Source organism: Rhincodon typus, chromosome 1, assembly GCF_021869965.1.
Source record: "Rhincodon typus isolate 14 chromosome 1, sRhiTyp1.1, whole genome shotgun sequence".
Taxonomy (NCBI): domain Eukaryota; kingdom Metazoa; phylum Chordata; class Chondrichthyes; order Orectolobiformes; family Rhincodontidae; genus Rhincodon; species Rhincodon typus.
In genome coordinates, this window is record NC_063332.1 from 144014888 (window position 1) to 144028663 (window position 13776).

Below are 13776 nucleotides of genomic sequence, written 5' to 3' on the forward strand. Positions count from 1 at the left end.
TGGCCTGCTGTGTTCATCCAGCTCTACACCTTGTTATCCAAGAAGCAGCTGTACTTGCCAGGTCCAAACTTCCCTTCAGGAAGGGAGGCCTTGAGGGGGAGACTGCTTGTTGCTTAACACAAAAGCAAAAATACTTGTGAGAATGGATTCCTTGTTTGAAGAGTTCGACCTGTGGAAGATCTAGTGCTCACGAAAGGCTGCCTTGTTAGTTTGATTATGATCAGGAGATTGAGTTAAGAGACTTTTAAAAGGACACTGGAAAACTCTTTCTGGTAGCGAAGAGAGAAAAGATCCTGTTGAATCACGGGGTGGAATTTTGGATGATATCTGAAGGTAAACTGAATTTGTGGTTTATATTTAAGGATGGTGTAGACGTTTTGGTTGTATTAAGTACTTAATGGAGAAAATATCTTCCTGTATTTCTTGTCCATTAAGTAATATTTCATTAATGTTGATTTTAATATGTTGTATCAACACTCAAATTGTAAATTCCTGTGTGATTCTGTGTTTTAGAAAACTGAGAAATTCATGACTGTTTTTAAAAGTTATAAGTCTTGACAAGCGATCGTAACAATTGTTTATGGGTTTCAACATTTTGAAGGTACTCCTGATCTGTTCTGTGTCCAAAGTGGATGAACTTGTACTCGCTTACATGTGAATTCCATATGTTAAAATTTTCTGATTGAGTTACTTTATTAATTTGCCTTAATTTTATGTTTCCACCTACACTACTAATGCCTACTTTTGTGTGATCACAAATTCAGATGTGTTTTTTATCCCATTGTCTAAATATGTTTAATAGTTGATTATCCAAAGCAGACCCCTTTTAGGCATTTCTAGTCATATTGTCAGTGGGGGTATCTGCCCATTAATCATAATTTATTTTGTTTTATTCATGTATTTCCTAAATCAGTACAGGCTTTTGAAAATACATGATGAAACCGAGTTATCTCAGTCCCTGTGACTGGTGCATTGCATAGGCTTAACATAGGTTGTTTCAATATTTATTACAATTTATACTATCTCCATGTTGGAAGTGATGATGACAATGAAGGAAGAGTGATGAATTGGAGTGGAGTGTGGCTTAAACGAGAACTTGAAGGTAGTGTTGTTTCCAAGTTGCAAGTTTGGAAGATACTGTTAAAGGAATTTGGTGAGTTTCGGCAGTACATCTGGTAGGTAGTACACACTGTTGTTATGTGTCAGTGGTGGATGGGTTTCTAATCAGGCAAGCTTTGTCCTGGATGGTATTGTGCTTCTTGAGTGCTATTGGACCTGCGCTCATCTAGAAAAGTGAGGAGTATAGTATCGCATTCCTTATTTGAGCTTTATAGATAATGGTCAGGCTTTAGGGATTCATGGGAGGAAGTATTCACTGCTAAATTCCTGCTTTTGTAGCCACAGTGAGTATGGTTGATCCACTTCAGTTTCTGGACAATAATAATAGTGGGGGGAGCAGGGGGATGGGGGGTTTGTGGTGAATTCAACTAGGGTAACCCTATTAAATGTCAAGTGGAGATGGTGGACTTTCTCTTGTTGATCATTACCTGGCACTTGTGTTGCACAGACGTAACTTATTACTTGTTAACCCAGACCAGGATGTTGTCCAACTCTTGCAGCCTGTGAATATTGACTGCTTTGCTATCTTAGAAATTATGAATGGTGCTGAAGATTGTGCAGACATCAGCAAAGATCAGCTATTTCTTGATATCATGTGGACTGAATTGAATTAGCTGAACATTGTCATCTCTGAAGCTAGGGACCTCAAGAAGATGCTAAGCTGGTTCATGCACTTGTCACTTTAGCTGAAGATTTCTCTGTTCACTGACTGGATGCATGTGTCATTGGCTAGGCCAGCATTTCTGTCACCTTGAGCTGTTGCAGTCTATTTGGTGTAAGAACACCCATAGTGCTATTAGGGAATTCCAGGATTTTGATTGCACAATAGTGAAGGAACATTTCAGTACATTTTTTGAAGTTAAAACGTAGTGTAGGTTTGGAATTGAACTTGTAAGTGGCAATGTTCTGGAGGAAATTGGAAGCATGAGCTTGCTCCTCAGGTAAAATGGCACTGCTTCTCAAAAATTTCGCAGCACGCTCCTCACCTTGTTGCAGCACACCAGTTGAAAACCATTCCTGTACAAGACACCTTCCATCCTTTTTCTTGCAAGTGCTTCAACCTTGTCTTGTGCTGTGATGTGTTGGTCTCCCCCATAATTAGGAATGAGGACTTTATCTTCTCAGTTGATTGTTTACTTGTATTTACCAGCATTCATGATTGAATTTCGCAGGATGGCAGAGCTCCAATCTGATTGGTTGTAGGCTGGTTTGGCTTCGTCTATAGCATGTTGCTTCCACTGATTCTCTTTCAGGAAGTTCAGCATTGTAGCGTCACCATGTTGACACCTTTTTAAGTGTGTCAGGTCCAACTACTGCTGTTAATATCTAATTCTGTTCATTGGCCACTAATACCTACATGGTAAAGGTAACAAGGTGAACAGTTGTTGGGAATTAGTTAATAATTGTACTTAAATATTAGGCGACTCACGTGATATAGTGGTAGTGTCCCTATCTCTGAGCCAAGATGCCCGAATTCAAGTCCCGCCAGCTCTAGTGGCATGTAGTAACATCCCTGAACAGGTCGATTTTAAAAAGATGTAAATGTCATCTTTAGCTCACAGTTCACAGCTCCAAACCAAAGCTGATAAAATAATCAGATGACATTTCTGAGAGGATTCCAACAACATGAAGATTAGACTTTGGCTCCAAAAGGATTGTGCAATAGTCATCCCTCCTGATACTATCTTGCATAGGTAGATTGATGAGGGCATGTTCAGGTAGGCTTTTCCATCTTGTTACTTCCCTTATCAACTGTTATAGACCCGGTTTACCAGCAGTATTCTTTAAAATTCAGTCAACTCAGTCAGTAATGATCGTGTCAAGGCACTTTTGGTGATAAACATTTGAAGTCTTTCGCTTCCAGTACATCAAATGCCCTTGCCACCCTCTCTGCTCCTTCCAGTGCATGTTCAACATACAGGAATATTGATTCATTACCGTGGGTGGAGAAGGTGTGGTTTAGGTGATAATACTAACAAGTTTCGTTGCCCATGTTTGACTTGATGCCATGAGACTCCTCAGTTTGCTGATTGAGTCAACTCTCTAACTTTTACCTTTTTTATAATCCTAAACTGTGTAGTTTAGATTGGATGTACAATTGATTGGAGTTTTGTTTCTGTATCAGTGAATTACTGGAGTGCCGTTTTTAATCTGTCTCTGACAGATAACCTTTTAAGTGCTGACATCCTGTCGCAATTTGGATATCCCATTTTGTTACATTTTGCAGGGAATTAGGGAAGTGCACCCATGCTTTAGAAGCAAAATACATTGTGTTTTTCATTACACTATGTTACTATCTTTTTAAACAAGTTTCTACTGGTTAACACTGAACATCATGACTGCCTACTTCTATGTGTACATTCTTGTGTTTAGAATAATGTGGCTTTTTTTAAAAAAGATATTTTGTAGCTAGAAAGAACGATTTTGATTTAAAAAAAAAAAGCCATTTCCCATCGTTACTTTGATTGCAGATAACCTGACCTTCTCCCACTTGGAGGAACCAAACAATCTAGGAAAACTTCTGATGATGGTAATTGGCTGCTAAATTATTCAGGACATACCTATGCAGACCACTTCCCAGCAATATTTGATAAGAACAGCATTGTGAGCAATTCAAACAAGTGCTTTGGAAGCTTTTTTCCTTTACATTCATGGAATATACTTACGTTTAAATGTTATGTTTTAAACACTGAATTCACAGGGGTGTTAAAAACAAAAGCCATAGGCTACAAACATTAATAAATATACATTAAAGCTAATAGTTTGCATGATGTCATATTTTGCAGTTTATTTTGAACAAATTTGAAGTGTCTCTATTTTCACTTTCTTGACCCATTAGCTGAGATCACGAGGGATAATAGCAATATATGTTTTCTTGATGCAGGTGTCCGATTAATGTTCATGCTTATCGTGCAGGGGTTGATATTTTTTGCGGCCATAGTATGAAATATTAAAATGTGAATGTACTTACGGAGCAAGAACATTGTCAGTTTGATTGACAGGACTGCTAGTGAATCCCTGCAGAGAAGGGTGACCAAGACATTGTCCTCTGCTGAATGCGACTGAAGTTATGAGAAAGAATTGGAAAACCCATTTTTGGAAGCTAGTTTTGAATAAAGGCTGTATGAGATGTGCTGTATGACTATGACTCTTAAGACCTAGACCTGCAGCAAGAATTGCAGTCAGGAATTTCAGTGAGAAGTTAACTTTGGGGGAAATTATGGCAAAACTAATAAGGTACGGATGCATTGTGTAATTTGATTTTTTTTTTAAGCAAAAAGTTAAATTACTTTAATAAGTAGAATTTTCTTTGACTCCTACACTATGTCCATTTCTTGCTTATGAAGTAAAGCAGTTTACAGTTCCAGACCTCACCTCAGGTGGTGCTGTCTTTTACTAAAATGCACAAAGCACACAATACTTTGTTCAAACTACAAAAGATTGTTTGTTACAGTTGACGTTATGCTAGATTTTGGGCCGTACAGGTAATGTATTGAAGGGAAAATACATAAGCTATCCAGAGGATTGGCAGGCGCCTCTTTGCTCGAGAATTTCAAAGGCATGCCTTAAGTTTGTAATGCCAGTCTAGAGTTAAACATCACAATGCAGCACTTGGTCGGTAATCTGGACAAATGCTGCAGTAAATTCTGAAGAAGTACTGCACAGTTGCATATGAATTTACAAAAACTATAAGGTGAATGCGGGAGTAGACCAGCAAGTTTCTCATACCTGCTCAGGTATTCATTAAGATCTTAGCTGAAGTTTTATATCAACAAAACTTAGCTGTTCTATTCTTACATCCCTTGATTTCCTTACAGCTGAATAATCTACCAATCAATCCTTGAATATAATCAATAGTTGAGCCTCCACAATGTCTAAGTAAAGAACCTTTTCTTCATCTCCTGTCCCAAACAGCTGATTCCTTTTTCCAGAACTATGACTCCTAGTTCCAGACTATCCCAGTCAGTGGAAACAGCCTTTCATGTCTCGCCCTCCCTAGGTTCTATATATTTTACTGAGATAATTGCTCAGTCTTTTAAAAACCAGAATGTAAGTCCATCTCCTCATTTGACAGTATTCTTAGCTCAGGATTCAATCCAGTGAATCTTTATTCACAATGCCCCTATGGAAACCAAAAGCTATACCTTGTAATCCAGGTGTGGTCACACAAAAGCTCTTCACAAGTGCAGGAAGGGTTTGTAGATATTTTCTATCAACCTGCTCTGAGGTGTTAAGACCCACCCCTGACTTAGAGGTAGGGGCACCACCACCGCACCTCAAGAGTCCGCAGAAAGGCTTGCTAACTGTTAGACTTGCACACTCTTGCACGTGAAGATCAGCGTACCTTTGGCTTTCCCAATTTGTAAATGCATGTTTCCTTTCAGTGAATCATGCACAAGTACATTCAAATCGCTCTGAATGCTATCAATAACTCATCTCTCACCTTTTTAAAACAAAAATTCTGATTTTCTGTTCTTACTGAAATGAGAGTTTTGCACTTCTCCAGATTGTACTTCATCTCCCATCATTTTGCCCAGTATATTACTTTGCAGACTTTATGTCCACTTGTCAAATTTCTTTTTTAAAAAAACCAAAAGAACTTCTGATGCTGTAAATCAGGAACAAAAACAGAAATTGCTGGAAAAGCTCAGCATGTCAGACGGCATCTGTGAAGAGAAGTCAGAGTTAACTTTTTGGGTCCAGTGACCCCCTCCAGAGGAAGTACCTGCCTGTTTACCTCTTCCCTCCTCACCATCTAACGCCCCAGACATACTTTCAGCTGCAGGAGCGATTTACCTTTTCTTCATTCAATCTATTCTACTGTTCACAACTGGGAGATGAAACACAGACTGGGTGACTGCTTTGCAGAACACCTACATTCTGCCTGCAAAAATGACCCCGAGCTCCCAGCTGCCTGCCACTTCAATGTACTGCCATGCTCCCTGGCCAACATTTATGTTGCAGGCCTGCTGCAGTGTTCCAGCAAGCCTCATCATAAGCTCAAAGAACAACAACTTATTTTCCACTTTCTGGGGACCCCAGCATCTTGGACTCAACATGGAATTCAATAACTTTAGAGCCTGATTCCAACCTTCCATGTTCTGTTACCCACCCCACACCTGGTCCTGTTATGCCATGGATTGTTTTTAGCACACTCGCCCATTTTCACGTACTTTTAGGCCCATTATCACATTATATGGTTTGCATTCAGTACAGCTTACACATTTTCTCCTACTCTTAGCTCTTATTATCACTTATTCAGCTTTTCTTCTGTCCTGGCCTTCTAGCCACAGTCTCCCTGTTTATCTCCCCTGAAACTAATTCATGTGTATGCCCCAGTGGTAAAGAGTGAGTGGTTGGTCATCCTCCAGCAGCTTCCGCTCCTGCTGGTCATGTCCAGGCCGATCATTCTGATCGGAGACTTCAGTTACATCATTGATGCGGATGGATATCCGGCGTGGGGGGTGATAGTAAGATGGACGCCACACCCAGATTCCTGATGGAAATGGTTTAAGACGCCAAGCTGCATGACATGTTTAGCACCCCTGCAGATAGAGTGCAGTGCAGATACACCTGCTTACAGCCATACAGGTCTATCTGCTCAAGGATAGATTTTCTGTTTGTGTCACGAGTGTTCTTGGTCAGATCCACTGATGTCTGGTGTTCTTCTCTGACCGTTGCCTCCTGCTGGCCAACTGTCACCTACAGGATGACCTGTGGGCAGGTAAAGGAACTTGGAAGCTAAATGTGAAGCTGTTGACCCCAGAAAACATTGAGGAGCTCAAAAGGGATTACACTGGGTGGAGAACTGTGAAACTCCTCTTTGAGTCTCCAGGGGGCAGGTGGGAAACAGTCAAAAGGAATGTCAAGAGGTTTTTCATCATCAAAACTGTTCAGAAGGTGAGAGAGAGGTGGTGAAACCTGTCATAACTGCAGAAAAGGATGCAGAGCCTACCTCTTCTGCAGACAATGGGGGTCGGTGTCACGGAGGATCTCCAGGTAGTGAAGAGCCAGCAAGCCTCGCTCTTTGCCTCGGAGGCCTCCAAGGTAATCTTCCGGTCCAGGATCCACTCTGTGCTCACGTTTCTTCTTCCAGAAGGTGCACAAGGAGAGCTCTGCTCAGCAGCCTGAAGGATGGCTCAGTAACATCATCTCAGTCTGACATCCTGAGGATCAGCAAATCCTTTTCTGCCAAACTGTATGACATGAAGCCCACAGACAGAGCAGCCTCCCAGTCGTTCTCGTCCTCTATTACGGAGGTCTTCGATGACAGCATGTGGGAGAGACTGGACCAGCCGATATATCTCTGGACTAGCTGACCGAGGCCCTCGAGTCCTTTGAAAAGAATAAAACTCCTGGAAGTGATGGCTTACCGGCTGAGTTGTATTCTGCTCTGTGGGACTTGATTGACCAGGACGTGCTGGAGGTGTGTTACATTATGATTCTGGCAGGTACCATGTGCGAATTCATGAGGAAAGACATCATCACCCTCATCTACAAGCAGTAGGGGGAGAGGGAAGAAATTATAAATTGGCAATCAATTTTGCTGTTGAATGTAAATTACAAAATCCTGTATAAGGTCATTGCCAACTGGGTCAGGTCTGCTCTGGAATTGGTAATTCATCTCAACCAAACCTATGCCAAACCGGGCAGGAAGCTTGTTGAGAGCCTTGCACTCATTAGGGATGCGATTGCTTATGTGCAGGACAGGGGGATGGATGCCTGCCTCATCAGCCTGGATCAGGAGAAGGGCTTTGACAGGGTATTGCACATGTACATGAGACATGTTCTCTCCAAATTGGGCTTTGGGGAGGGAATCCACAATTGGATCCAACTGCTGTACACCAACATTGTTAATGCAGTCTCCATCAATGGGTGGGAATCAGAAAACTTCCCAATCAGATCTGGAGTCAGGCACGGCTGCCCACTCTCTCCTGCCTTGTTTTTGTGCTGCATAGAGCCTTTTGCCGAGTCCACCAGAAAGGATGTGAGCCTGAGAGGGGTGGCTATTCCAGGCAGCGAAGGCCTACAGGTCAGAGCCTCCCTGTACGTGGATGATGTCGCCGTTTTCTGCTCGGATCTGCAGTCAGTGAGCAGACTCTTGAGCATCTGGGACCAGTTTGTACTGGCCTCGGGTTCCAAGGTTAATGGGGGCAAGAGCAAGACCATGTTCTTTTAGAACTAGGCCGACCGAACCTTTATTCCCTTCACCGTCAGGGCATACTACCTGAAAGTGCTGAGTATTTGGTTCGGAGGGCTGCGTGCGCCACGACTTGGGAGGAGCATGTCACCAAAGTGAGGCAGAAACTAGGCAGATGGGAACACCGGTCCCCCTCCATTGTGGGTAAAAATCTGGTCATCAGGTGTCAGGTGCTCTCAGTATTGTTATATGTGGTACAGGTCTGGCCTATTCCCTGAACCTGTGCTGCTGCAGTTACCCGGGCCATCTTTGACTTTGCTTGGAGGTCGAAGTTGGACCAAGTTTTAAGGGACATTATGTATAAAGAACTGGACAAATGGGGGGGAAAACATACTCAGTGCTACCCTCACCCTGATGGCCCCCTTTGTTTGTGACTGCATCAAGCTGTGCATAAATCCTGAGTATGCAAATGTCAAGTGGCACGACTTACTGAGGTTCTACTTCTCCCCAGTGTTGTGAAGGATCGGCTTGGTCTCTTTGCTGTGGAACACACCAAGTAGTTGGACTGTCCCATATCACCTGTCCTTCGTGGAGAAACTTGTGAAGAAAAACACCTTTGACCACAAGTCTATCAGGCAGTGGTTCAGCATGTAGCGCCCTGGAAACCCATCGGGAAAAGGAGAGGGTAGATTTTGTCGAGTGGTTCCCTGTGCAAACTGCCAAAGTCATTTGACAGAATGCCTTATCACCAGAGCTTTCCAACAAGCACCGGAACATTGCTTCCCTGGTGGTGAGAAGGGTTGTGCCTGTGAGATCCTTCATGCATGCCTGGATTCTCTGTGCCACCGCACGCTGCCCTCAAAGTGGCTGCGGAGGGGCCAAGACTGTCACACACCACCTTCTGGAATGTGCCTATGCAAAAGAAGTCTGGAGAGAAATGCAGTGGTTTTTGTCAACGTTCGTCCTGAGCAGCTCCGTGATGCAGGACTCTGTGCTCTACAGTCTGTTTCCCAGGACGCACAACGAGACCAACATTAGCTGTGCCTGGAGGACCATCAACGCAGTGAAAGATGCTCTTCGGTCTGCCCAAAACTTGCTGGTCTTCCAGTTGAAAGAGTTGACCATGACTAAGTGTTCCAGACTGGCACATTCCGACGTCCAGGACTACGTGCTGAGGGACACAATAAAGCTTAGGCAGCTGCCGCCAAGGAACAGTGGGGAAAGACCACGATGTAAGATCCTTCTGCCAAAGCAAAACAGGAGATTCATTCGCTAACCAGATCCTGCTGATGCGTCAGCTAAATGCCGAGAGATTAATTGTAAATATAGAGAAAGACGAACCCCAGTGTTTATTTTATTCTCTGTATGTAATAACAGTCGATACCGGAATGGCTATATTAACTGTATTTTTGCAATAAAAAAAAAACTCTGCTTTCTTCCCTCAGAAGCTGCCAGGTCTGCTGAGTTTGTCCAGCAATTTCTATTTTCTTTCACATCTCCAGCATCTCCAATTCTTTGTTTTATTCTGGATACTAATATATTACCCAAGATCCTCAATCTTCATCTTATGTAACAATCCATTGTATGGCATCTTATTAAGAGCCTGATGAAAATTAAAATACACTGGGTTCAGCCTTTATCCCACTAATAACACCTCCAGAAGCTCTATTAGATTTGTGAAGCATAGAGTCATAGAGGTCTACAGCACAGAAGAAGTCCCTTTAGTCCATCAAGTCTGCGCTGGTAAAATACAAGCACCTAACTATTCTGATCCCGTTTTCTAGCATTGGCATTACAAGTACGCATTTGAGCACTAAAATATTCTGCCTCTAATGCCCTTACAGACAGTGAGTTCCAGATTCCCAACTGCCCTCTGTGTGAGAAAATATTTCCTCATATAAAACATATAAACCTTATATTTCTCAACATAAACCTCTTGCCCCTTATCTTAGAGCTATGACCCCCGCTTACTGGGTTGAATTTCATTTGCTGCTGATCAACCCATCTGACCAACGTCTCTATACGCTCCTGTAATCTAAAGCTATCCTCCTCACTGTTTACCACCCACCGAATTTATATATTGTTTGCAAACTTACTGATCAACCTTTTCACATTCAAGTCTAAATCAGTTATATATACATCACTAACAGCAAGGGCCCTGACCCCTACAGAACTCCACTGGACACCGGCTTCCAGTCACAAGAATGCCCTCTGCTTCCTGCCACTCAGCCAAATCTGGATCCAATTAGCCAAGTTTCCTTGGATCCCATTGGCTTTTACCTTTGTATCAGTGTCCCATGTGGGACTTTATCAGAAGTCTTGCTGAAGTCCAAGTATACTATGTCAAATGCATCGCCCTCACCTGCACATATGATTTCCCTTTTATAAACTGTTAAATGTTTGCGTATTTAGAATTGTTTGAGTGCTGATCAGATATCCCATGTGTTGAATGGAAGGTTAATCTGAGGTCTGGATTTCTTACTGGGGCAGATGCTTAAAAAAAAAGCTTTGACGTTCTTCGAAAAAGCAGCCAGCTCTCCCGGCAACCTGGTAAATATTACTCCCTCAACTGCTATCACTGCAAAACCTTCCTTTCAGTATTGTGGAATTGTGTCTTGTTCACACTGTTCTGCGTCACAGTCATGATTTTATTTGAGAAGTAACTTGTTTAAAGTACATTGACATTTCTCAAACACACAAAAAGGTGCCATATAAATGCTTTATTAAACTGCCAAATGGTCAGAGTATTGTGAGTAATTCCTGGATAGATGAGTAAATGCTGGTATTTTTATTTTATGTAAGCAATTTGAATGAGAATATAGGAGAGCTGGTTAGTAAGTTTGTAGATGACACCAAAATTAGTTGTATAGTGGCCATTGAAGAAGGTTATCTAAGATTGCAATGGGATCTTGATTAACTGGGCCAATAGGCTGACGTTTGGCAAATGGAGTTTAACTTAGATAAATGTAAAGTTTTGCATTTTAGTAAGATGAACCAGGGCAGGAATTACACAGTTAATGGTAGGGCCCTGTGGAGTGTTGTTGAAGAGAGACCTAGGGATGTAGGCACATAGTTTCTTGAAGTGGCATCACAGGGAGACAGGGTGGTGAAGAAAGCTTTGAAGTTTGGCACGCTTGCCTTAATTGGTCAGAACATTGACACAATGAGGAGAGGCTGGATAGGCGGAGACATTTTTTCTTTGGCATATCGAAGGCTTAGGGGTGACCATATAGAGGTTTATAAAATCATGAGGGGCATAGATAAGATGAATAGCCAAGGTTTTTTTTCCCTCCCAGGATAAGGGAGTCCAAAACTAGAGGACATAAGTTTAAGGAGAGCGGGAAAGAGCTAAAAGGGACCCGAGGGGCAACTTTTTCACGCGGATGGTGGTGCGTGTATGAAACGAGTTGCCAAAGGAAGTGGTAGAGGTGGATACAGTTAGAACATTAAAAAGACATTTGGACAGGCACATGAATAGGTTAGGTTTAGAGGGATATGGGGCAAATGCAGGCAAATGAGACTAGTTCAGTTTAGGAATCCTGGTTGGCATGGATGAGTTGGGTCAAAGGTCCTGTTTCTGTGCTATATCATTGTATGAAATGCGGAAGATTTTTGAAAATGTGAATTACTTTTCAAAAAAAAAGCTTGATTTGATATTTGTTTCTAATTGTGAATCTTTGCCTGAAACTTTGCTTGTTTTTGTATTTATAGGAATGATTGGATTGAGTGCTGGTCTGTTCCAAATATCCTACTCTGTATTGACTATACCTGGCATCCCATCTACCCTCAGAAAGCTGATGAGCAGTTGAAGCAAAGCTGTAAGAAGCCATTTTGTTATTCATTCATTTGTTCATTCCTTTCCTGCTTTTAAAGGGGTAAGGAATATAAACCAAGATTATGCCATTAAGCACCTTGAGCCTTTTTGCGCATTCAGTTGGATTGTGGCTAATCTGCATCTGAATTTCATTATATCCACTTTGGTTCTATATCCCTTAATACATTTGTCTAATAAAACTATTATCAAACTCTGTTTTGAAGTTTTCAGCAAGCATTCAAATGTTGAGTATTATTACATAGTGAGCAATTAGTGTTTTTTTTTAAATTTTGGCTATTCATGCAAAAACATTGTATCAGTCTTTTGACCCATCACTCTGTCTAAATTATTTATAATTAATTTAGTGGTTGACCTTTTTTCAAATTGACTCCTGATTTCTCCCTCAAGATGTACACATGCAGTGTAAGCTTAATGGTGAGTAATTTTATGGAAAATTACCAATTTATATAACTTGCAATCGACAAGGAAATTTCAGCTATCATCAGACATTTTTACCGTTGCAATTTTCCTGCTTTTTTACGCAGGTAGGGTGGCTGAACAAGCTTTTAGAACAGGAGAAGCATTTGGCCCCATGTATCGATGCAGACTGTTTACTTGCTTGCTTTTCTGTACAGTTTTTCAGAGTTTTCTTTTTCAAATAAACTAGATGCAGTTACAACAGAAATGCAGCAAAGTAACAGGCCTTTCTGTGTTTATGATCCACACATACCTCTTCTGACCCTATTTTTTCATCTCTTCTGATGAATATATCCTTCTATTCCTCTTTCTTTCTTCTCCTGATTTACTTCTCCCTTACACGCATATGTGCTATTTGTCTCAACCATTCAAGGTAGTGGCAAGTTTCACAGGTAACGGTCTAAAGTTAAGATTCTTCATGCGATTTTATTTATTTAACAGTAGCAATCTCCTCATGACCTTTTTTGTAGAAAAAGAAAGGCTTTTTTTTTTGGGATATTTCTGCATTTACAATTACCTCATGCCTGTGCCCCAATCTTTAGCTCACTTTGTTCAATTTCTTTTGCTTTGATTTTGCTGCTTGAACAGCTAGGTGAGATCACATCATAGCTCTACACTGGGATTGCAAGGCGAGCCTTGCTTTAAGGTTATTAAGTAATTATTTTGCTTTGGTAGTTTTTGAGGAGACTGGTTGAGTAGAAAGACAGTGGAAATGACAAAACTACATTTAAAATATATAGAAGAATAATAGTAAATAAACTTTTAAAAAAAGACTTCAAGCAGATAAAACGCCTGGTCTAGACAGATTATATCTGTACCATCTGAAAAAAACACAAGGTAAGAAATGACAGAGGCATAATCACAGATACTGAATAATTCATTAGAGAAACATGCTGTGTCAGATACTGATATGCCAGCATATTACTATCATTGTACCTATATTTAAGAAGGGCACTAAAACATGTCCAAAGAATGACAGACCATTGGTAATAGGAAAAATAATGGACTCTTCACCAAAGGAGAACATAAAAAGTGAAGAAACAAAAAGCATAATGATGAAGTCATCAGGCAGAAAGTGCTCTTTCAAAAGGTAGCAAAGAGAAGAAGCAAGTGTAATTAAATATGTGACAACAAGGTGCAGGGCTGGATGAACACAGCAGGCCAAGCAGCATCATAGGAGCAGAGAGGCTGACGTTTCGGGCCTCGACCCTTCATCAGAAAAAGG

At 41.3% G+C, this 13776-nt stretch overlaps 1 protein-coding gene across 1 annotated transcript in view; it reads left to right on the forward strand.

Moving 5' to 3' along the window:
• The window catches only part of kiaa1109 (KIAA1109 ortholog), a 433631-nt gene that overhangs the window by 168319 nt on the left and 251536 nt on the right, over nt 1-13776 (forward strand). Inside the window, exons 22-23 of the mRNA XM_048608993.1 lie at nt 11972-12078; nt 12624-12703. Coding sequence (XP_048464950.1) covers nt 11972-12078; nt 12624-12703 — 187 coding nt within the window. The remainder of the gene's footprint in view (nt 1-11971; nt 12079-12623; nt 12704-13776) is intronic.